The 22,645-nt window shown below is 39.8% G+C and overlaps 1 protein-coding gene across 1 annotated transcript in view; it reads left to right on the top strand.

The window, feature by feature from the left end:
- PGM5 (phosphoglucomutase 5) overlaps positions 1–22,645 on the top strand; it is a 108,299-nt gene that overhangs the window by 50,561 nt on the left and 35,093 nt on the right. The window contains exon 7 of the mRNA XM_080972774.1: positions 20,804–20,919. Coding sequence (XP_080828900.1) covers positions 20,804–20,919 — 116 coding nt within the window. The remainder of the gene's footprint in view (positions 1–20,803; positions 20,920–22,645) is intronic.

The raw sequence follows: 22,645 nt of genomic DNA, 5'->3' as shown, positions 1-22,645 counted from the left end.
AATGTAAAGTATTGCACTTGGGCAAAAAAAATGAGAGGCACAAATACAAGATGGGGGACACCTGGCTTGAGAGCAGTACATGTGAAAAGGATCTAGGAGTCTTGGTTGACCACAAACTTGACATGAGCCAACAGTGTGACGCGGCAGCTAAAAAAGCCAATGCAATTCTGGGCCGCATCAATAGGAGTATAGCATCTAGATCAAGGGAAGTAATAGTGCCACTGTATTCTGCTCTGGTCAGACCTCACCTGGAGTACTGTGTCCAGTTCTGGGCACCACAGTTCAAGAAGGACACTGACAAACTGGAACGTGTCCAGAGGAGGGCAACCAAAATGGTCAAAGGCCTGGAAACAATGCCTTATGAGGAACAGCTAAGGGAGCTGGGCATGTTTAGCCTGGTGAAGAGGAGGTTAAGGGGTGATATGATAGCCATGTTCAAATATATAAAAGGATGTCACATAGAGGAGGGAGAAAGGTTGTTTTCTGCTGCTCCAGAGAAGCGGACACGGAGCAATGGATCCAAACTACAAGAAAGAAGATTCCACCTAAACATTAGGAAGAACTTCCTGACAGTAAGAGCTGTTCGACAGTGGAATTTGCTGCCAAGGAGTGTGGTGGAGTCTCCTTCTTTGGAGGTCTTTAAGCAGAGGCTTGACAACCATATGTCAGGAGTGCTCTGATGGTGTTTCCTGCTTGGCAGGGGGTTGGACTCGATGGCCCTTGTGGTCTCTTCCAACTCTATGATTCTATGAAAGCTGAGAAGAGCACTGCACCCCATAGTCGCCTTTCACTGGACTTAACCGTTCAGGGGTCCTTTACCTTTACTCCAGTTATGGAATATCCTTCTCAGAGATGCTCAGTTAGTACAAAAACCCTCATTTATTTCAGGTGACGAGTTAAAATGATTTTATTTTTTCAAGAATAATTATTTTACTCTCTCAAACTTTGCACAACATGAGGGAGGCATGGCTTCCTAAAGGATGGAACATTGCTTTATCTGAACGTCTGGTCAGACATATAGTCTGGGGAAAGCTAAATCGGACAGATTGGACATACATTTTTTATTATATAAATAGAGAGAGTCATATAAGTACTCTTTACATGACTCCCTCCTCATTGTGGTTAGGCTATATAAACTCATCCTAAAATCTTGGCTGTATGTAAGTAACCACATCTTTGTAATTTGTTCTTTATACTGGATATGTTCCGTGTATAGTTCTGTTGTTGTTTGTATGGTTATGTGTTAGTTTATACATATGTTTATGATTAATCCAATGCTATTTATCTAGAAAAAGAGGTGCCGGAACTCACCATGAAACCTCCTTTGTTCTCTTATAATGGCAATGGTGCCCACCTGAGAGGTGCTAGAATTGAGTACCAACAAGTTCTGAGTGAAAAAAGCCCTGGTTAAATTAATGCAATTAAAATAATATTTAAAAAAACCATTTCCACAACTTCTAACAGCTGCAGGGGGACAGGAAGTGAGTGTGGACTGGGAGACAGATTGTAAGGGCTGCAGCCAGGCCACAGAGGATTCCCCTCAGAATTTGGGTGAGTGCCTGGAAACTGAGCTGTAGAGGAAGAGAGAGGAAAGACAATTATTGCTTAACTCTTTCCCCTCCATCTGAGGCCTGAGTGGGAGCCTTACCCAACAATCCTGTGCTCCCTATGTATTCTGTGGTCCTCCTACAAATTATTTTAAGTCACCAAACTGCCATTTGGTGATATTGGTTTCCTTAAATTGAGATGTTTGAAAGAAATGTTCTAAACTGGTGGTTGTACTGAAGATGGTCCCTGAGAACCTTTTATTTCCTTAGTAAACAATTGTGCTAAAATCCAGAGGGGCACATGCCAACTTTCCCATACATATTGCAAAATAAAAAAGCAGTTTATTTGGGAAAGATTGAGGGCACAAGGAGAAGGGGACGACAGAGGATGAGATGGTTGGACAGTGTTCTCAAAGCTACCAACATGAGTTTGACCAAACTGCGGGAGGCAGTGGAAGACAGGAATGCCTGGAGTGCTCTGGTCCAGGGGGTCACGAAGAGGAGGACACGGCTAAATGACTAAACAACAACAACAAATCTATTTATTATTTGAAATAATTATCTTTTTCCATATCCTTTTCAGCTCAAGACATCTAGGTCTCGGTGTTAGATACACACACACACATACACACACACGGACACACTCTTTATTTTGGGGTGGTTTTTTGGCGGGATGGGATTCTACTGATATAATACACAGGAACTTCCTGACCTAAACGGGGAGGAAGGAGATACTATATGAATGCTCTTTTGGCACAGGAGTAATTTCCCACAACTTTAGGGGCTCCATTGAAATAAAGTGAGTTTTATTATTCCGGGAACTAATTTAATAGAATACCATGGTTCCTCTGCCTAGCTGCTTTTATTTCATAGCCTGGAGAGAGGCGTGAGGTGGGCAGACAACCACCCCTTACCACATGATTGGGACAATCCCATGTTTTGGTATGCAGAGCTGTTGCATCCAGTTTGGTTCTTTATCTTTCTTCTGATCCAAACACTCTCACCGCAGTTAATTCCGTCTCTCAGCTAACCAAGTCAACCAAGATGGTGGTGGGTGGTGATGATGATTTTATTTTGATTTATTATCCTCCCTTCTCCCTAACATTGTATATCAAGAGTGAACCAACAGGGACAAAGAGGGGGCCAACTAACTTGGTTGCCTAGAGCTTAGCTTGTCTTCCAGGTGCCACAAGAAAGCTGCAGAGAAAGTGCAGGACAGTGAATGATCTCTTTCAGTTTCTGCCTTCTGGAAGAAGGTACAGGGTTATAAAGACTAGGACTAGCTGCCTGAGAAACAGTTTCTATTCCAATGCGATTTTGGTTTTAAACACAGTGTAAGGCAGTCTCCAAAGGAGTGTATTGTATTTAATTATGGGGTATCAGAGTTTTTAGGGGGCTAACCAGGTTGGGATAGCTGGGATAGCAGGCTTGTTGGGTTTTTAATGTCTGATGTAGATTTTTTCAATTTCGTTGTTCTGTATGGGACAGTGACAATTATTGTATCGTATCGTATCGTATGGAAGTTACTTCTGAGTAAACCTGAATCGAATTGTGCTGCAAGTCAGGATTAATGAATGAAGTAATTTATATTGTGACATCAGTGAACCTGGAATTTTACCAACAATAAGCCAATAAATCTGGAATCCAAAAATAGTCATTTGCATCAAGGGAAGGCACCAGATCAAGAATGTACTTCAGAAGACAATGAGATGCACCAGCTGCTGCATTGTATACAGTGGTACCTCAGGTTAAGTACTTAATTTGTTCCAGAGGTCCGTACTTAACCTGAAACTGTTCTTATCCTGAAGCACCACTTTAGCTAATGGGGCCTCCTGCTGCTGCTGCTGCGCCGCCGGAGCATGATTTCTGTTCTAATCCTGAAGCAAAGTTCTTAATCTGAAGCACTATTTCTGGGTTAGCAGAGTCTGTAACCTGAAGCGTATGTAACCTGAAGCATATGTAACCCAAGGTACCACTGTACCTTCTTCCAGCAAAGGTCTCTTTTCCTTATGATTTTCTACTGTTACTCCTGGTTTGCAGTCTTGTTCAAAATGTTCTCTTAGAAGCCCTTGGTCAGTTTGGTCCATGCTGTCAATTACTTTCTGATATCTTTTTGAGCTTAGCTGTTCTTCTTGGTCTTAGAGGTCATCCTGAATTTTTCAGTCAAAATCCAGTTTTCCATAAGACTGATGGCAAGGTTTCTCCAAGTGGAGCTCTTTTGGAAATGTAGGCAGTGGATATGTGAACAAGGTCAAGCTGAGTTCCCACAAGTTGGCCTGTGGGGTCGCTTGCTTGCGCACACTATTCAAGACTGTTTACTCTGTAATTTCCTGTCATTTGGCAAAGGGGCTGGATTAGATTGCCTCTTTTGCTTCATTCCTGTTGTACGCTTCCTCAGCTCAGTGCTTCCAGTTATCGGTCCTGTTTGCGAAGGCCTAAGATCCCAGTGCTTTTTCAGTTCATAAATTTGAGACGATGGAAGTAACAGCTGTAACACTTGACCATTTATGGGGGATTGGCAGTTGTTTGGTTCTCCTCTGAGTGTATAAACTTTATACCTTTTAAGGGAACACAGTACATTCAGAGTGAAGATATCCAGAAGCCTAAACTTGCCACTGTTACAGTGTTAATAGGGTCAAATGAGAAGTACAGGCATGAGAATCCAGCACTTAGAACAGAGAGGGAAAATAAATCTGAAAGTTCTTATCTTAATTCAGAAATTCTAGGTATGATCAGAGGGACTGCAGAGTGAAATGCTGCTTAAACTATTGCTCACAAATTCCTGGTGGTTTAAGACACTATAGAGAGAGGATGCTTGGGGCAGAGAGAAGGAAATGTTCATGATTGCTTCCCTTGAAGGATTCTACTAGAAGTAATAGACTAAGACTGCAGTCCTGTGCATAGACATTGGCTATGAATCTCCATTTAATTCCAGGCTTATTCCCATAAGACATGCCTGATGTCTTGTGGTCATCCACACAGCATAGTTCTGTGCTGCTACCATAGACATTTGCGGTGTCTTTATGAAGATGAAGAAAGTATGAAGAAGCTTACACACCCTTGAATCTTCCATGTTGCATGGGCTGCGTACCACCTCCCCGCTTTATCTGACTCCCAGATAGACAGGACAACAGGACTTTGGATCTAACCAGGCCACAACTTTCTTGATTACAGATGTAAAGGTTTCGGCATAGGCATTGGGGATAACTGTTGACAACCAGCCTGCCTGCTGGATGTATACCTTTATTGGGGTCAAGAAATACTGGAGCGAAGAATGGAAGTATTGAAATAAAAAAGCTTTTCTTTTTAAGTATATTTTCATTTTAGTTTCTCTGAACTTAAAAGATGCAGCAGATTTTTATACAATATTTTGACTTCTGCTTTAAGAGGAGTTAGTATTAGTGTGTAGTTGTTGGTGTCAGTTTTTTAAAACACACATACCATGCAGCCTACATTGGAATTTCACATATACGGTGGTACCTGAAACTGTTCTTAACCTGAAGCACCACTTTAGCTAATGGGGCCTCCCGCTGCCGCTGCGCCACCGGAGCATTCTTTCTGTTCTCATCATGAAGTAAAGTTGTTAACCCGAGGTACTATTTCTGGGTTAGTGGAGTCTGTAACCTGAAGTGTATGTAATCTGAGGTACCAGTGTATTTGCTATTTAAATAAGAATACACATTTGAACTTCCTTCAAAGGAGAGCCAAATAATCCTATACTGCAATACTAATTTTTTTTAATAGGCACAGACTTGTTTCTGAATAAGCATGCATAAAATTGCCCTGTAAATACAGGAGGCTTCTCCTATCCTACTGGAATGTTTTACTTCTTTAAGCAGCTGAGTTTCAGTAGTGATGCATGAGAGGTGGTTGGGTGGCAGCTCCCTCCTCCTGGCATGGGTGCTGTCACTCACTGGCACTGGCACTCCTTAGGTGTGCTCCCCTGACTTTGCCATTGCCCTCTCCCAGCAAGTGTTGGAGCTGCCAGTACAAGGAGGGCAAAGCTCCCGCTTCATGCCTCCCCAGAGCCTGGTTGCTGCTGAGTTGAGCCCCACTATCACAAACTGCTTTTGAAATGCCACTCAGTTTCAGAAGCAGTTTGCCATGCACTGATGTGGGAGATGTTGTTCAAGGAAAATATAGAATCATAGAGTTGGAAGAGACCACAAGGGCCATTGAGTCCAACCCCCCAGCTCTTACTGTCAGGAAGTTCTTCCTAATGTTTAGGTGGAATCTTCTTCCTTGTAGTTTGGATCCATTGCTCCGTGTCCGCTTCTCTGGAGCAGCAGAAAACAACCTTTCTCCCTCCTCTATGTGACATCCTTTTATATATTTGAACATGGCTATCATATCACCCCTTAACCTCCTCTTCTCCAGGCTAAACATGCCCAGCTCCCTTAGCCGTTCCTCATAAGGCATTGTTTCCAGGCCTTTGACCATTTTGGTTGCCCTCCTCTGGACACGTTCCAGTTTGTCAGTGTCCTTCTTGAACTGTGGTGCCCAGAACTGGACACAGTACTCCAGGTGAGGTCTGACCAGAGCAGAATACAGTGGCACTATTACTTCCCTTGATCTAGATGCTGTACTCCTATTGATGCAGCCCAGAATTGCATTGGCTTTTTTAGCTGCCGCGTCACACTGTTGGCTCATGTCAAGTTTGTGGTCAACCAAGACTCCTAGATCCTTTTCACATGTACTGCTCTCAAGCCAGGTGTCCCCCATCTTGTATTTGTGCCTCTCATTTTTTTTGCCCAAGTGCAATACTTTACATTTCTCCCTGTTAAAATTCATCTTGTTTGTTTTGGCCCAGTTCTCTAATCTGTCAAGGTCGTTTTGAAGTGTGATCCTGTCCTCTGGGGTGTTAGCCACCCCTCCCAGTTTGGTGTCATCTGCAAATTTGATCAGGATGCCCTTGAGTCCATCATCCAAGTCGTTGATAAAGATGTTGAATAAGACCGGGCCCAAGACAGAACCCTGTGGCACCCCACTAGTCACTCTTCTCCAGGATGAAGAGGAACCATTGATGAGCACCCACCCTTTGGGTTCGGTCAGTCAGCCAGTTCCAAATCCACTGAGTGGTAGCATAGTCAAGACCGCATTTTACCAGCTTCTTTACCAGAATATCATGGGGCACCTTGTCAAATGCCTTGCTGAAATCAAGGTAGGCTACATCCACTGCGTTCCCTTCATCTACCAGGCTTGTAATTCTGTCAAAAAACGAGATTAGGTTAGTCTGACATGACTTATTTTTCAGAAATCCATGCTGACTATTGGTGATCACAGCATTCCTTTCTAGGGGCTCACAGACTGTTTGCTTAATGATCTGCTCCAGAATCTTCCCTGGTATTGATGTCAGACTGACTGGGCGGTAATTATTTGGGTCCTCTCTTTTCCCCTTTTTGAAAATAGGGACAACATTTGCCCTCCTCCAGTCTGCCGGGACTTCGCCTGTTCTCCAGGAATTCTCAAAGATGACTGCCAGTGGTTCTGAGATCACATCTGCCAGTTCTTTTAATACTCTTGGATGCAGTTCATCTGGCCCTGGAGACTTGATATCAATACTAAAATTTCCTTGGGCTCATATAACAAGTTTTGCTACTGTTTAATAACACCATAAGTGGACCACAAGCTTTTTTTGATGATCCCTGGGACCTCATGCAGTTGCCTCATTTCCCCATTCTATCAAAGTTCCTTACTTCCTGCTCCTTCTCCACCACACCCCTGCTGGGGCTTTTTAAAGTAGTTTCCTCTTTTTGTGTGGTTTCAAGAGTAAATGGAAATGCAGTATTCTATGTGGGAAAAAATCATTTGATATTGTGCTGGAGAGGAGAGAAAAATCTGGTTGTATGGATTGAAGAAATGATGTTTTTCTGCCAGCTGTCTGAGAAGAAGTTGGTAGATTTCTGGTGTGCATGTGTACATGTAGATAGCTGTACCGTGTGTAAGTATAGCACACTCAGATTAGAAAGGAATTATTTTCACTTGCTTTCCAGCTGTATTCTGTTACACAAAAATAAATAAAAATCCTCTGCATACTTATTTGCAGTGCTTTTCCCCCTTAAAAACTGTTTAGGGGTACAGTACTCTCAATTTCCTACTCATACTGAAATACCGGCCCTCAATGAGGCCAAACTTAGATTCACAAAATATTTAGGGGTATGGGTACCCCTGAGCCCCCCTGAAAAAGCACTGCTTATTTGAGAGTAACTTCATCAAACCCAGTGGGATTACTTCTAAGTAGACGGCATAGCACTGGGAATTCCAATCTTTAGTAGCAGTGGTGAAAGTTTGTTTGGAGGTTCTAGCAGGGGAGCACAGCTATCGTATACCCTTGACCGAAGAACGGTGCACTCCTTTTATCTGGGATGGTCGTCCTCTTCCACTGAGTGCACAGCTTCGGGAGGGACGCACATGAGGGAGGAAGGGGACACCCGCCTGGCCAGCCAGATCAGTCAAATCAACCCTGGTGATCAATGGGGTGGCAGATGTCGCAGCCAGATCGCCCTCACATCCAGCAATGGTGAAAGTTAAAGCACGGTGGTCTTTATTCTGGATTAGTTGATCTGGAACACTTTTGTCTGACCATCATTAGCTCTAGCTCTACTAAATGCTGCCATGCAGCCCCAACTGCCCACCCCTATTTACATTAAATAGAAATTATTTCCAAGTTTTAGTCTTTATGCCTGCTGGCTTTTTAGGGCTACTCTGTGTATGGGCTCCTGCAGCCTAGAAATATATGTCATTATCATGCAAGCAAAGCTACAGACAGAAACTCACTGCATTTCTCTGTAACGCTGACAGTAAAGATAAGTGTTCTTGGTAGATTACCTAGTACATACACAGTACATTCCAAGCATCTTATAAGAGTGAATCAAACACTTTGTTCCATTCAGCAAGAAGAGGTTGGAACATAATCTGCTGCAAACTGTTGTGTGTGAATCTTTGTGTATATATAAGCAGTATAAACTTTTGAAGTAGCATTGAAGCAGAGGGAGAAAGCAAGTTTAATGTCCCCCTCATATAAATAATCTACTAAAACAAGTTAGTGGTTTTGTGCTTACAAAAAATGGCAATGTTTAATGTTGGAAATTTTTGTAGACATGCTTTATAGGACCCTGGTGTCTTTAGAGAGTATTTATTCAGATTTGTTTCTCATGTGTACCAGGAAAAGACATGTGGCAGGCGAATGCACCAGCTAGCCCAGCTTTGCAGAAAGAAACAGTATGACTTAAATCATGCTTAACTTCCTCTCACTTGGTGCAATGGAAGAGACAGTGATAGCAAGTACAATGTGGTATCATAGAATCATAGAGTTGGAAGGGACCCAACCCCGTGCAATGCAGGAATTTCAACTAAAGCATCCAGGACAGATGGCCATCCAAACTCTGCTTTAAAACCCCCAGTGAAGGGTTGAACATTCCACTACTGAACAGCGCTTGCCGTCAGAAGTTGGAATCTTATTTCTTGTAACTTGAAACCATTGGTTCAGGTCCTAGGCTCCAGAGCAGAAGAAAACCAGTTTGCTTCATCTTCCATGTGACAGCCCTTCAGATATTTGAAGATGGCTATCAATTCTCCTCTCAGTATTCTCTTTTCCAGATTAAACATGTCCAGTTCCTTCAGCCGTTCCTCATAAAGCTTGGTTTCCAGACCCTTAGTTGCCTCCTCTGCACACATTCCAGCTTATCAACACCCTTCTTAAATCATGGTACCCAGAACTAGACATTGTATTTCAGATGTGGTCTGACCAGGACAGAATAGAGTGGTACTATTACTTCCCATGTAATGGCTGTTTGCTAAAACACAATAAACCAAACCAAACTGAACTTCCCTTGATCTTGACACTATACTTCTGCTGATGCAGCCTAGATTAGCATTAGGTTTTTTAAAAGGTTTTTTTATTGGGTTTTATAAACAATAATAATGTTACAGAAATAAGGATACCAAGTTCTCTCATGTCATTAATGAACATATCAGAGTGCTCTGTAAATGATAGTTAAAGCCTTTATATATCAACCTTTTGTGCTCTTCCACACCCGCCCAATATTCCTGACCCTTCTTTTGGATTCTTTTAGCTTCTTTTAAATTCTTATAGACTTTTATATTCACCTTCTGGTTTAGTACCTTTTAGCTTTACAAAACACGTTTCAGATTTTAAATGACTGTATTGCACCCTTTTATGCTGGTCTATGACTGTAATAAAGATTTGTATTGTATTGTTCTGCTAGTCTCAGTTCCATTTCCCTCAGGTTTTGTTGTTGGGTTGTTGTCATCTTGGGGGAGTGTTGTGGTCTCAGTGCTGTTCACCATCTCCCTGATGATCCTGGTTTGAGATCTGCTTGGTGTCCTCTTGGAGTGGTGTGTGTTATAATTAGGAGTTGTGGTGGTGGTGGTTCCTGGGTGTTGGGTTGCTGAGCTGAACAGGCGTTGTTGACTGGTGGCTTTTACAGAGCGTCTGGATTATGCGGCCATTTTTTAGCATCTGGACTGTGTTTTCAGGGCTTCTCTGGAGTTTCTGTGGTTCCTCAGCGGTGTTGGCAAAGCAGGGGGCAGACAAACAGACAGTCAAGTAGACCAACAGACAAACAGTTGACATAAAAGGGTTAAGGGGCAGAGATGCAAAAGACAGAGGGAGTGGGGCCAGAGGGAGGAGGGGGGTTATTGTGGATATCCCTGTGCATACACACCTACACACTCATGCGCACAATGGGGGGGAGTGAGGTCCAGTTAAGGGTGGGAAAGGGGATTAGGGATTCGTAGTAGAGAGTTACAAATTAAGACTGGCAAGGTTGTGTTTAGGAACAGAACAAAACAAAACAAAGGCAAAAGGGAAAGCGGAAGAGGAAGAAAAAGGAGAAGGAGAGAGAAAAAACAAAAAAGGGAGGGGAAATTAGAGTAAAATATAAAGGCGAGAGAAAGGAGAGAGAAAGAAAGAGTGATAGAAAAAGGGAAAGAATAGTATTAGTAATGATAAAAAAAATTGCAGTGGTGGTCCAAGTTATAGTATGAGGTAGGTGGCCACAAAGTGTGTGTGGGGGGGGGGTTACTATTGAAAGTGATTGGGGAGATATATGTGCGTAGGTCTGTGATTTTTATTATTGCTATTATTATTATTTGTTGGGAGAAGGAGAGGAAAGAGAGGAGGGAGGGGGATGGATGGGGTAGGACATTTAAGAGGAAAGAAAGAAAGAGAAAGCAAAAAACAAAAAGGAAAAAGGAAAAGAAAAATATGAAGATGTTGAGGCGGTGGTACCTGAAAATAGTGTGTGTGTGTGTGTGTGTGTGTGTGTGTGTGTGTGTTCTCTTTAAAGAGAAAAAGGCAAAGAAGGGGGGAGGGAGAGAAAAAGAAAAAAGGGTGAGGAATGGGAAAATAGCAATAGCAATGACAATAATAAGGAGAAAACGTTTTGTTTTAAAAGAGGATGGTGATAGTAATAGGATGGCGGGGGGGAAGGGCTCCCCAAACAAACAAACAAGCAAGCAAACAAAAAAGGACTCAGATTTTTATGTCATTATTTTTTCCCCTATTTAATTTTAAAAAATGAGAGATAAAAAAAGTGAATAGTAAAAGAGAAAGAGAAAGAAAAGAAAAATAAAGAAAAGAAAAAAGAACAGAAAGTCAGGGGTGAAGCGGCAATCCCAGGAAGTGGCCTTGTGTTGGTTCAGGGCTCTCTTCTGGGCGCCGCCATTTTAATTCTTAACAGAAAAACTTGAGGTAAAAAAATTGGGGGGAAGGAAAAAATGTGTTATTAAGAAATATTTTTAAAAATTAAGGAAAGGGAATTAAGATTAAAAATAAAAATAACAATGATGGCTGTGGCGGCAGTGGCCCTCCTCAAAAAGAGAGAGAGGAGGTTTTGAATAAAAACCAAAATTCGGGGGGGGGGGGGCGCTGCACTCTCTTTTCTTCCAGGGTGTCCTCCTTGGGCAGCCTCCCTCTGGGCCCTGGCCTGCTCTTGGCGCACCAGCCACTGGGCAGGTGGGCTCGGGTCTGGTTGTTCATTGCCAAAATCAAACATATAGAAGAACTAGATCAGTTTTGAGTGAACCAGGGACATGTTCTGGAACAATGTTGTTGATGCTTGTTTATTTCACTCCAAGCCCAAGATATTCTGAATCCTGTACCATCACCTCCATAGCTGTCTACAAATCACTTAGCCAGTCATGTGGTGCCTTCCAGCCCTAAGTGCCCCAAGAGTAAAATGTGTGCCAGTGAAGTACTGGCGTATATTTTGCAGAGGTTTCTGGCTCTCCTCTCCCATGTCAACATAAGTTTTTTTTTAAATATGCAGCTGACACCTGGAAGATGGGAAAGCCAAAACTGAGAAAGATATGCTTTCTCAGTTATTATTTTTAAAACCAACTCTCTTTGATCAACAGAAGATTTATTTTGGTCTATTGTGTGCTCTAGCTATGTTGCAAAAACAACATATAAGATTTGGAGATAATCATTTCGGGGGGGGGGAGAGATGTCTCTACATATATCTTTTGTTTAGGGAGAAAAAGGATATTGAGACTTACAATTCTTGGCTAACTCATGAGAACTTCCTGAATCACAGGGTGTGTAACACTTTATGCAAAACTCAGACAATTGTGTGTAATGGGAAGAAAATTAAAAGAAAATAAATTCAACTTATTTCAATGGGAGACTTGATTAACTCTTTGCCAATGAAATCAGTGGGGAAGTTTTAAACATACTTAGCTTGGACTGGATCATTCCTGGGATATATTTGGATGTTGTAATGAAAATGTGTAACTGCTTTTTCTCGGAGCACATTTCGACTTCTTTTAAATGATCTTCCTAACTTGAGTGGATGTAGTTACAAAACCTAATCTCACCTTTAGATTCCGCCTTTGCCTGGAAATCTCTATGGAGATTTTCCCATTTACATTCAGTTTCATAAACTTTGGAATTTAACATCTAAACGGAACCAAAATAAAAGCTTGGATCATTGCCACAAGCAGTTCAGCACAGGAAGATCAAGGAGAAGCAAGTGACCATATTGGGATGATTGCCTAAGGCTTCATAATCCATGGCTTGTGAAGCTGTAGATAAGCACTTGGGCCATGTCTTTCGTCCTCTCCTCCTCTTGTGTTCTGACTTCACTGCAAATATTCTAGTTTACGTTCAGCCAGAGTTCCCTGACTCCTTTTTATTTTTGTTATTATTATGCTTTATTTACCATAGTTACATCCATACATCAAAGACATAGTCTGTAAATCAAGCTCATCAAAATAAAATATACCAATAAAGAAATATATATCTTCATATATTTGACTTCCCATCCTTCTCAACATCTTTTTGCTCTGATAAACCTAAATTTATCAGCAAAATCATAATAAAATATTGATTTGTGTGTGTGTGTGTGTGTGTGTGTGTGTGTGTAAACCCATTTAACCTTTATTTACAGAGCTTATTCAAAAGCTGCTACCGAGTTCAGATTGCAACACTTACCATATTTTTTAAGTAACTCTTTAGAGGTTTCCAGTTATCGATTAACTCCTGTTTTTGCTTATCTTTAATCTTTCCAAGAGACTATCTAGTTTAGCATATTCTACCAATTTTAGTAACCATTCCGATCTGATGGGGATTTTGTCACTCTTCCAATGTTTTGCTATAAGTACTCTCGTGGCTTTGGTGGCATACAGAAAGATTTTCCTCATCCTCCTGGCTATATCTGGTCCTTTAATACCCAATAAAAATGATTCTGGTTTTTTGGGGGGAAGGATGCATTTAACATTATTTGAAGCTGAGTATGTATGTAAGGTTTTGATCTTTTTACAAACCGACCACATATGTAGCGTGGTTCTACCTGATTCTCCGCATCTCCAACTTGTGTTAGGGACACTTTTGTACATTTTGGAGAGTTTAGAAGGGGTTAAATTTCAGCAGTATAACATCATTTGAAGGTTTTCCCTTAACGTATAGCATGCCATAAAGTTCCAATTTACTTTCCATAGGTGTTCCTATTGGCTCATCTCTATGTTGTAACCAAAGTCTTGGGCCCATGTGATCATTGCGGACTTAACTTCCTCCTCCTTGACTTCCCAATCAAGGAGGAGTCGGTATGTTTTGTTTTTTGGGGTTTTTTAAAAGTTTTTTTATTTCAAAATTAAAACAAGGCATATTATCCAAAAACATATCATCCTTGTTCCCCCCCCCCCATTTTTCCTCCCCTCCCCACAAAACCCACCCACCCCCACCCCCCGACTTCCCTCAGTTCCAGTCTTTGGACTGCTGTTTCCTGCATGTTACAAAGTTGTATAGATCCTCAAACTATTTAGCTGAATATTATCAATAAACAGTTTGTGAATGTTTATTCAAAACCTGCAAAGGAGTCCAGTTCACTTTGTTGCGTCTTTAGATACTTTGTAAAGGGTTCCCATTCATCTTTAAAGTCACAGTTATCCTTTTCCCGTAGCTTATATGTCAGTTTTGCCAGTTCTGCCTAGTCCATCAATTTTTCTTGCCATGATTCTTTAGTTGTGGTTTCTTCAGTCTTCCATCCTTGTGCTACCAGAACTCTCGCGGCCATTGTCACATACGTGAAGATGTTTTTCAGCTTTTTTGGCAGGTCTTTCCCTACAATCCCCAACAAAAATGCCTCAGGTTTTTTAACAAATGTTAAATGGAACATTTTCTTCAATTCATTGTATATCATTTCCCAATTTTTTAAATTACATTACATATTTTTTAATTTTAATTACATTAATCCCACCACATATGCTAAAATGTCCCTTCCTTTTCCTTACACTTCCAACATATATTTGAATGAGTTCTGTACATTTTCCCTAACTGCACTGGTGTTGTGCATCATCTTCATGTAATTCTCTTTCAATAGGGAACAATCTGTAAATTTTAAATCAGTTTTCCATAATTTTTCCCAATCTTCCATCATAATGTTGTGACCTACATCTTGTGCCCATTTAATCATAACTGATTTTACCTCTTCACCTTTTGTCTCCCATTAGTATGCTGTATGCGGCCTTCAGTAATTTCCCTTCAATCACGTCCGTTTGAAACCTAGATCTTATATAACTGAATCCTTTCTTGCTATCTTCTTTATGTGTTTCATATAGTTGTCGATAATGCAACCAACTCTGAAAATGGTCTTTAATCTCATCATAATCTCTTAATTTCCATTTTCCATCATGGTCCTTTAATAAATCAATATATGTGAGCCATTTTCCTTTCTTTCCAAGTGGTTTGAGCAGTAATGCTTCATGTGGTGAAAGCCACCACGGGGTCTTTTGTTCCAATAAGTCTTTGTATCTCTCCCATACTCTCATTAGTGATTTCCTATTATATGGTTGTAAAAACTTCTATGAACCTTCCCTTTCCCGTACCATAAGTATGCGTGCCAGTAGAATCTGTTGTCATGTCCTTCTAGTTCTAATGCCTCTTGCTTATCCAATCTCATCCAGTCCCTGATCCATACCAAACAAGCAGATTCATAATACAATTTAAGGTCTGGGAGGGCAAACCCGCCTCTGTCTTTCCTTCATGTTTTTAACTAATAATTTAGTTTTATTCCTATTTAGTTTAAATTCTGCCACTTCCCCAAATTTCTGAATTTTTTCTATTACTTTAGGGAGTGAAGTTTTAGGTTCTTCCACTGTTATCACTAGGTCATCTACATATGCTTTTAACTTGAATTCACTTTTCCCAGTTTTTTTACACCTGTGATCTCTTTATCTGCTCTTATGTACTTCCAGGGCCAGGATAAACAATAATGGTGATAATGGGCATCCTTGTCTCGTTCCTTTTTGGATCTTACAATCATCCGTTAACACCAGATTTATAATTAGTTTGGCTTTTTGTTCTGAATAGATTGCTGTTATTCCTTTTAAAAACTTAGAACCACTTCTGATTTGTTCTAACGGCTTTGTCATGAACTTCCAAGAAACATTATCAAAGGCTTTTTCAGCATCTATAAACATCATTACCGCTTTCTTTTCATTTTTAGCCTCCAAATATTCTATTATATTCAAAATATTCCTTATATTCTCCTTCATTTGTCTTCCTGGTAAAAACCCGGCTTGATCTTGATGCATATAGTCATTTAATTTTTTTTAAATCTATTAGCTAGAATATTTGCAAACAATTTGTAATCGTTATTTAACAAGGAGATAGGCCTATAATTTTTAATTTGCAGCAAATCTGTGTCTTGTTTTGGAATTATTGTTATATAGGCCTGTTTCCATGTTTCTGGGATTTCGCCTGTGTTCAATATTTCATTCATAACATCTTTCAGTGGGTTCGCTAATTGAGAGCCAGTGTGGTGTAGTGGTCAAGAGCAGTAGTCTTGTAATCTGGGGAACCGGGTTTGAGTCTCCGCTCCTCCACATGCAGCTGCTGGGTGACCTTGGGCCAGTCACACTTCTCTGAAGTCTCTCAGCCCCACTCACCTCACAGAGTGTTTGTTGTGGGGGAGGAAGGGAAAGGAGAATGTTAGCCGCTTTGAGACTCCTTAAAGGGAGTGAAAGGCGGGATATCAAATCCAAACTCTTCTTCTTCTTCTTCATTTAATTTCTTGTAATATTTTGCCGTAAAACCATCCGGGCCTGGAGACTTGCCATTTTTAGAGCTTTTTATTGCCTCAAGTAATTCTTGCATTGTTATCCGGAAATTAAGAATGTTCCTTTGTTCTTCTTTTAAATATGACATATTGCTACTTCTGATGTACTCTTCTATCTTAAATGTTTTCTTCTTTCCCTTGTCTATACAGCTCAGAAAAATATTTAACAAACCCTTCTCTTATTTCTTTCAGCTTGTCTGTAATTCTGCCATTTATGTTAATTTTATTTATGGAGTTCCTTTGATCACTTTTTTTCAACTGCCAGTCTATCAACTTCCCCGATTTATTTGTGTGCTCAAAATATTTTTGTTTTACTCCTTTTATTTTCCAGCTAATTTCCTCATTTATAATAATTGAATATTGGGTTTGTAATGTTTTGATTGCCTGTTTTACTGCCTCTTTATTTGCCTTATTTAGCAGCTGTTTCTCCTTTTTCATAATTTCCTCTAATATTTCTTTTTTTCTTTTTTCTTTCTCAGTTTCCTTTTAAATGAGTTTTGTTGTATAAAGAGTCCTTTCATTACAGCCTTACTTGCATCCCAGACCATCTGTAACTTTGTTTGCCCTTGACTGTTTATTTCAAAATATTTTTTTTTTAAAGCAATTTATTAAATTTTACAGTAAAAATAAACATAGTAAACAATGTAACATTGATCTTAACATATTTTCACATTTTCTTTGGACTTCCTCACATCTCCCGCTCCCACTTTCATCGTTGTAACGTTTTGTCAGCAATTTATCATCTTATTTAAATTCTTATATCCCTTCTATATTTCATAATCTTATAATTCTCAGAAGGAGCTAAATTTCACAGTCTTACTTATTTTCTTAAAAAAAACTTCTAAATTTAGTGGTGCTCAGTTATTTTGATCTAGCGTCTTGTTTAGCATTCACTCAAATTACAATACTTTTGTAAATAGTTCTTAAATTTCTTCCAGTCCTCCTCAATCCTCTCTTCTCCCAGGTCACGGATTCTGCCGGTCATTTCAGCCAGTTCCATGTAGTCTATCAGTTGTATCTGCCATTCTTCCAGTGTGGGTAGATCTTGAGTTTTCCAATGTTTTGCAAGAAGTATCCTTGCTGCTGTTGTTGCATACATAAAGAATGTCTGGTCCTTCTTTGCCACCCCTTGGCCGACAATACCCAAAAGGAAAGCCTCTGGTTTCTTGGAGAAGGTATATTTAAATACCTTTTTCAGTTCATTATAAATCATTTCCCAGAACGCCTTCACTTTAGGGCAAGTCCACCAGAGGTGGAAGAACGTTCCCTCACACTCTTTGCATTTCCAACACTTATTATCAGACAGGTGGTAAATTTTGGCAAGTTTGACTGGGGTCATATACCATCTATAAATCATTTTCATTACATTTTCTTTCAGAGCGTTACATGCAGTAAATTTCAATCCATTGCTCCACAACCTCTCCCAGTCCTCAAACATGATATTATGCCCAATGTCCTGTGCCCACCTTATCATAGCCGATTTAACCGTTTCATCTTGTGTATTCCATTTCAACAGCAAGTTATACATCCTTGAAAGTACCTTAATCTTTGGTTCTAACAATTCTGTTTCTAATTTCGATTTCTCCACCTGGAACCCTAGTTTCTTATCATTTTTAAAAACTTCTTTAATCTGAGCGTAATGTAACCAATCTCGCACTTTGTCTTTCATTTTCTCCAAACTCTGCAATTTCCAATTGTCTCCATCCTTTTCTAGTATTTCCCAATATTTTGGCCATTTAGCCTCCATATTGGGTCTTTTTCGGGCCTTGGCTTCCAAAGGTGAAAGCCACCTTGGTGTTTTATTTTCCAGCAAGTCTTTATATTTTGTCCAGACATTAAACAATGATTTTCTGACAATATGGTTCTTAAAGGCCTTATTTGCTTTAACCTTGTCATACCATAAATATGCATGCCATCCAAAAGCATTGTTAAACCCTTCCAGATCTAACACATCAGTGTCCTCAAGAAGTAGCCAGTCTTTTAGCCAGCAGAACGCTGCGGCTTCATAATACAACTTTAAGTCTGGCAGGGCAAAGCCCCCTCTTTGTTTTGCATCAGTTAATATCTTAAACTTAATTCTGGGCTTTTTGCCCTGCCAGACAAACTTAGAAATGTCTCTCTGCCACTTCTGAAAGCACCCCGTCAGCAATGAAATTATGGAGGGGAAGAGGGCACCGGAGTCGTGGAAGGAAGCGTTTATCACATTAATACCAAAGTCGGAAGCTGAAAAGACACAACTTAAGAACTACCGTCCCATCTCTCTTTTAAATGTGGATTACAAAATATTTGCAGACATTCTGGCAATTAGATTTAAAAAAGTTTTAAACGAAGTAATTCATAAGGACCAGGCCGGCTTTCTCCCAGGAAGACATCTGTTTGCCAATACAAGGAACATTATTGACATTTTGGAACTTTTGCAAACAGACATAAATACAAAAGCAGTCTTAATTTTTATAGACGCGGAGAAGGCCTTTGACAATATCTCTTGGAAATTTATGATGGGAAATTTAAAAGAGATGGGAGTGGGACGGGGGACGGGGTTTTGAGAATGGGATCGGGGCGATATATTCAGAACAGAAAGCTAAACTGATAGTTAATAATGTGGTTACAGAAGAGTTTAAAATTGAAAAAGGGACACGACAAGGTTGCCCTATTTCCCCTTTGTTATTTATTTCGGTTCTGGAAGTGCTATTAAACATGATTAGAGAGGATCGGTTGGTGGAAGGAATTCAGGTCGGTCAGAAACAATACAAATTAAAAGCTTTTGCAGATGACCTGGTTTTGACCCTGCAGAAGCCAGAGCCCAGTACGAAAAGAGTATTACAACTGATTAATGATTTTGGTCGGGTGGCTGGATTTAAACTAAATAAACAGAAAACTAAGGTTTTGGGGAAAAATTTGACTGATACAGAGTCAGAACGGTTTCAGAATGAGACGGAACTTAATGTGGTTAAAAAAGTAAAATACCTAGGGGTAAACATAACAGCAAAAAATCTAAGTCTATTTAAGGACAATTATGAAAAATGCTGGACAGAAATTAAGAGAGACCTAGATAGTTGGTCAAAATTGAAACTTTCTTTGTTAGGCCGAATTGCTGCTATCAAGATGAATGTATTGCCAAGGATGTTGTTTTTATTTCAAACACTTCAGGTCTTGTTTATTTCAAAATAATCCGTCAAGGTCTTTTTTGCTTTTTCAACAAATTTTTGAGTCAGTATGTTTTGGAGAGGGTTTTAGTATTAGAATTTACTAGATCTGATTCAAATCTGGAAGTCTCTGTCAAAAATCCTCTTTTTTATCACATTTGAAGGTTTCAAATAATTGATAATATTGGAACCAGTCCGAGCCTTGATCTCTTAACTCTTCGAAATTTATTAATTTAAACTGGTTCTCTTCCTCTATTAATAATGATTTATAGACAGGCCAATTTCTGTTTGTGTTTTTCCTTTTAACGGCAAGAGCTTCAGTTGGGGAGATCCATCATGGCACCTTAGGCTCGAGAAGGTCCTTATATTTTTCCCAAACGATGTAGAGGGAATTCCTGATGACGTGATTCAAAAAATTCTTATGAACTTTAACCTTTCCGTAGCCCAGGTATGCATGCCAGCCAAACCTGTTTTTGTACCCCTCCAGGTCCAACAGTTCTGGATTTTTGAGTGTGCACCACTCCTTTAACCAAGTGAGACAGGCGGCTTCATAGTACATTCTTAGGTCTGGCAGAGTTCCCTGATTCGGACACAGCAGGGAATACTCACTTAATACAAGCAAGGATCTTTGTGCTGAATCCAGCATGTCACTGGAGGACTGAGGAGCACCCACAGTGCTGAACCATGGCTTCGTAAACCACAGTTGGACAGATTTGCCTGTATCCCACATAGTCACCATTTTCTGTACCAATAGCTTTGAAGAAGGACTTGTCTTCCTAATCGTAACATATACTGTACCTCCGTGTTCAAATGTTCAGTGTTTTATCTCCTCCATATGTCTTTTTTATGTAACTTGATTTTAAATTTCTCATGTCATATTATTCCTTCATTCAGTAGCTTCAATATTTTTACATGGTGTCCTTTAGAAGTGCCAAATAGTAATCATTTGCTTTTATGTCAGTGGAATTTGCCTGCTATCTGTAGTGCAAACACAACTCTATCCCATTCAGTAGACTCTTTGGATAAAGAGTGCTCAATTCTCAATAATGCCATTCTTAACTTAGAATTTTAGTTTCTGATAATGGAAACATAAAATGGCCAAAGTAAATGGAATAATTTATAATAATAGATTTAAAGCTACACATTAGGTTCTGCAGATGAGTTTAAATACCTTTGATGTCAGTAGCTGAAAATAAAATATGTGATTCTAAAATCTGAATGTTGTGATTTTGTATGACCATTTATGGCTGCCATATAACTAGAATGTAGTTGTTGATTTGAGTATTATAAATCATGCACAAATTGTGTCAAAATTAAGTCCCACTGAGTACAATGGGTATTACTTCCATGTAAATTCACATACATCAGATTTCAACCTTAGTCTGGGATTTGCTAACAAAACTATAATCCATAATAAGGCATGGTATGTGGGAGTAGATCAAACACTTCACCTTGATAGAATAAGTTGGCATCTATGCATGCAAACCACTGGACCATCATGATGATGTGGTGTTATCTGATGTCTTTTTAGGGTGGCAAAATCAATGAAAGTCCCCGTGTATGAAACACCAGCAGGCTGGAGGTTCTTCTCAAATTTGATGGATTCTGGTCGATGCTCGCTTTGTGGAGAAGAAAGCTTTGGCACTGGTGAGACAACATATGTTCTGTGAAGCAAAACTATATCAAATGCAATTCCATTATGGTTTATTGAGGATTGTACATTTTAATCTAAGCCTGCATTGTGACAACCAAACCAAATGCTTCTTAGCAACCACCTGTGGTGGTCCTCTAGGATCTCATTTAAACTTTGTAGTTTCCTGCCTGTATTGGAAAAAAATACATAGTAAATGGGCTACTTCATCTTGGTGGCTAAAAATTGTGAAGGCTTGCATTAGTCCATAATCTGAAAAAAATTACATTCTATTGCGTAATTGATCAGGAATCTGTCAAATGCCCTTGAAAAACTCAAGCTTTTAGATATTTTCAGAAGTACAAACTGAAAGAGATAGCCCATATAAATTCACTCATATGCTTCTCGCTAACTGTTATGGGTAACCAGCTTGCCATTCCCATCCTATAACACCAAAAATGCCTGAAATCTAATCTTGGTCTTTCAATCATTTATTTTTTAATGCTTTGTTTACCAGCATTAACATGCAATGAAAAAAAAATTACATATGAATTTAAAAGCACCCATTTCCTCCCTTATTAAGCATGCCCACACTTCAGTAAAATCAGTATGTATGTTTTGTTGTTTGTTTCCAGAAAATATTTTTTTAGTTCAGATGAGACCTGTTCATAAGGCTGCTGCATTCATAAGACTGCTGGGTTGAAGCCTTTACATATATTCTTATGATAGTATTTGGCTTTGCATTAGTCACAGTAGCAAGATGAAAGTCAAAGTCTCAAACTGATGGTATTGTAGTGTATAATATGCCTAACATGTTTTAACTATGTGTCTGCTTGGAATCCTTGGGTGATAGCCAAGTAAAGAGTCGACCCACTAAAATCTTAACTCAATTGATTTCATTGGGTTTACTCAGAGTATGACTAATGTTTAATATCACCCTGTGTCTCGGGGTTGGCCCCTGCTGATTCTGCATTCTCAGTTCTGTATTTGAGAGGATTTCCCCATGTTGAGTGGGCTGCTTCGTAGTCAAGCCAATAAGAAAGAAGGGCTTTCCATCTGTCTGTGTGTTTACATCTCAGGGAGGTTGTAAGGTTTGTTCTCTCTCATCACACCAGAGAAAGTAAACCTCAGCTACCACAGGAAACGTGGTAAGCACATCAAAGTGCTAGTAGATAAATACTCCGGTGGGAAGGTAAACGGCGTTTCCGTGTGCTGCTCTGGTTCGCCAGAAGCGGCTTAGTCATGCTGGCCACATGACCTGGAAGCTGTCTACAGACAAACGCTGACTCCCTCGGCCTATAGAGCGAGATGAGCGTGCAACCCCAGAGTCGTCTGCGACTGGACCTTACGGTCAGGGGTCCTTTACCTTTACCACAGGAAACACAAGCTGTGTAGAAGCTTTTCTTATTGCAATAGGAGAGGACAGCTTTTGTTATTTTTAAGTAGCTGTCAATAGTTATTTAGTTAGTAAAATTTTATATTAGCACTTAATTAAAAATATCTAAGTAGTTTACATATAAGTATGTGTACTGAACTGTAAACATATGCTAGGTTATATAAAGAACACTTTAGAAATTGAGATGAGCAGTAATGTATAAATTTAAGGTGGGGCTTTCCCCTCCCATGATTACTTGTTGTAGCAATATGAGCTTTTTCTCTTCTATGTTAGCATCTGGTTTTCCCAACATTTCCTTATATTTGGCAACTGATCCAAATATCAGTAATAAATTCTTTACCCACATT

Source organism: Podarcis pityusensis (assembly GCF_964106645.2).
Source record: "Podarcis pityusensis genome assembly, chromosome: 11".
NCBI classification, from domain to species: Eukaryota; Metazoa; Chordata; class Lepidosauria; order Squamata; family Lacertidae; genus Podarcis; species Podarcis pityusensis.
This window is presented reverse-complemented; position numbering and strand designations above follow the sequence as displayed.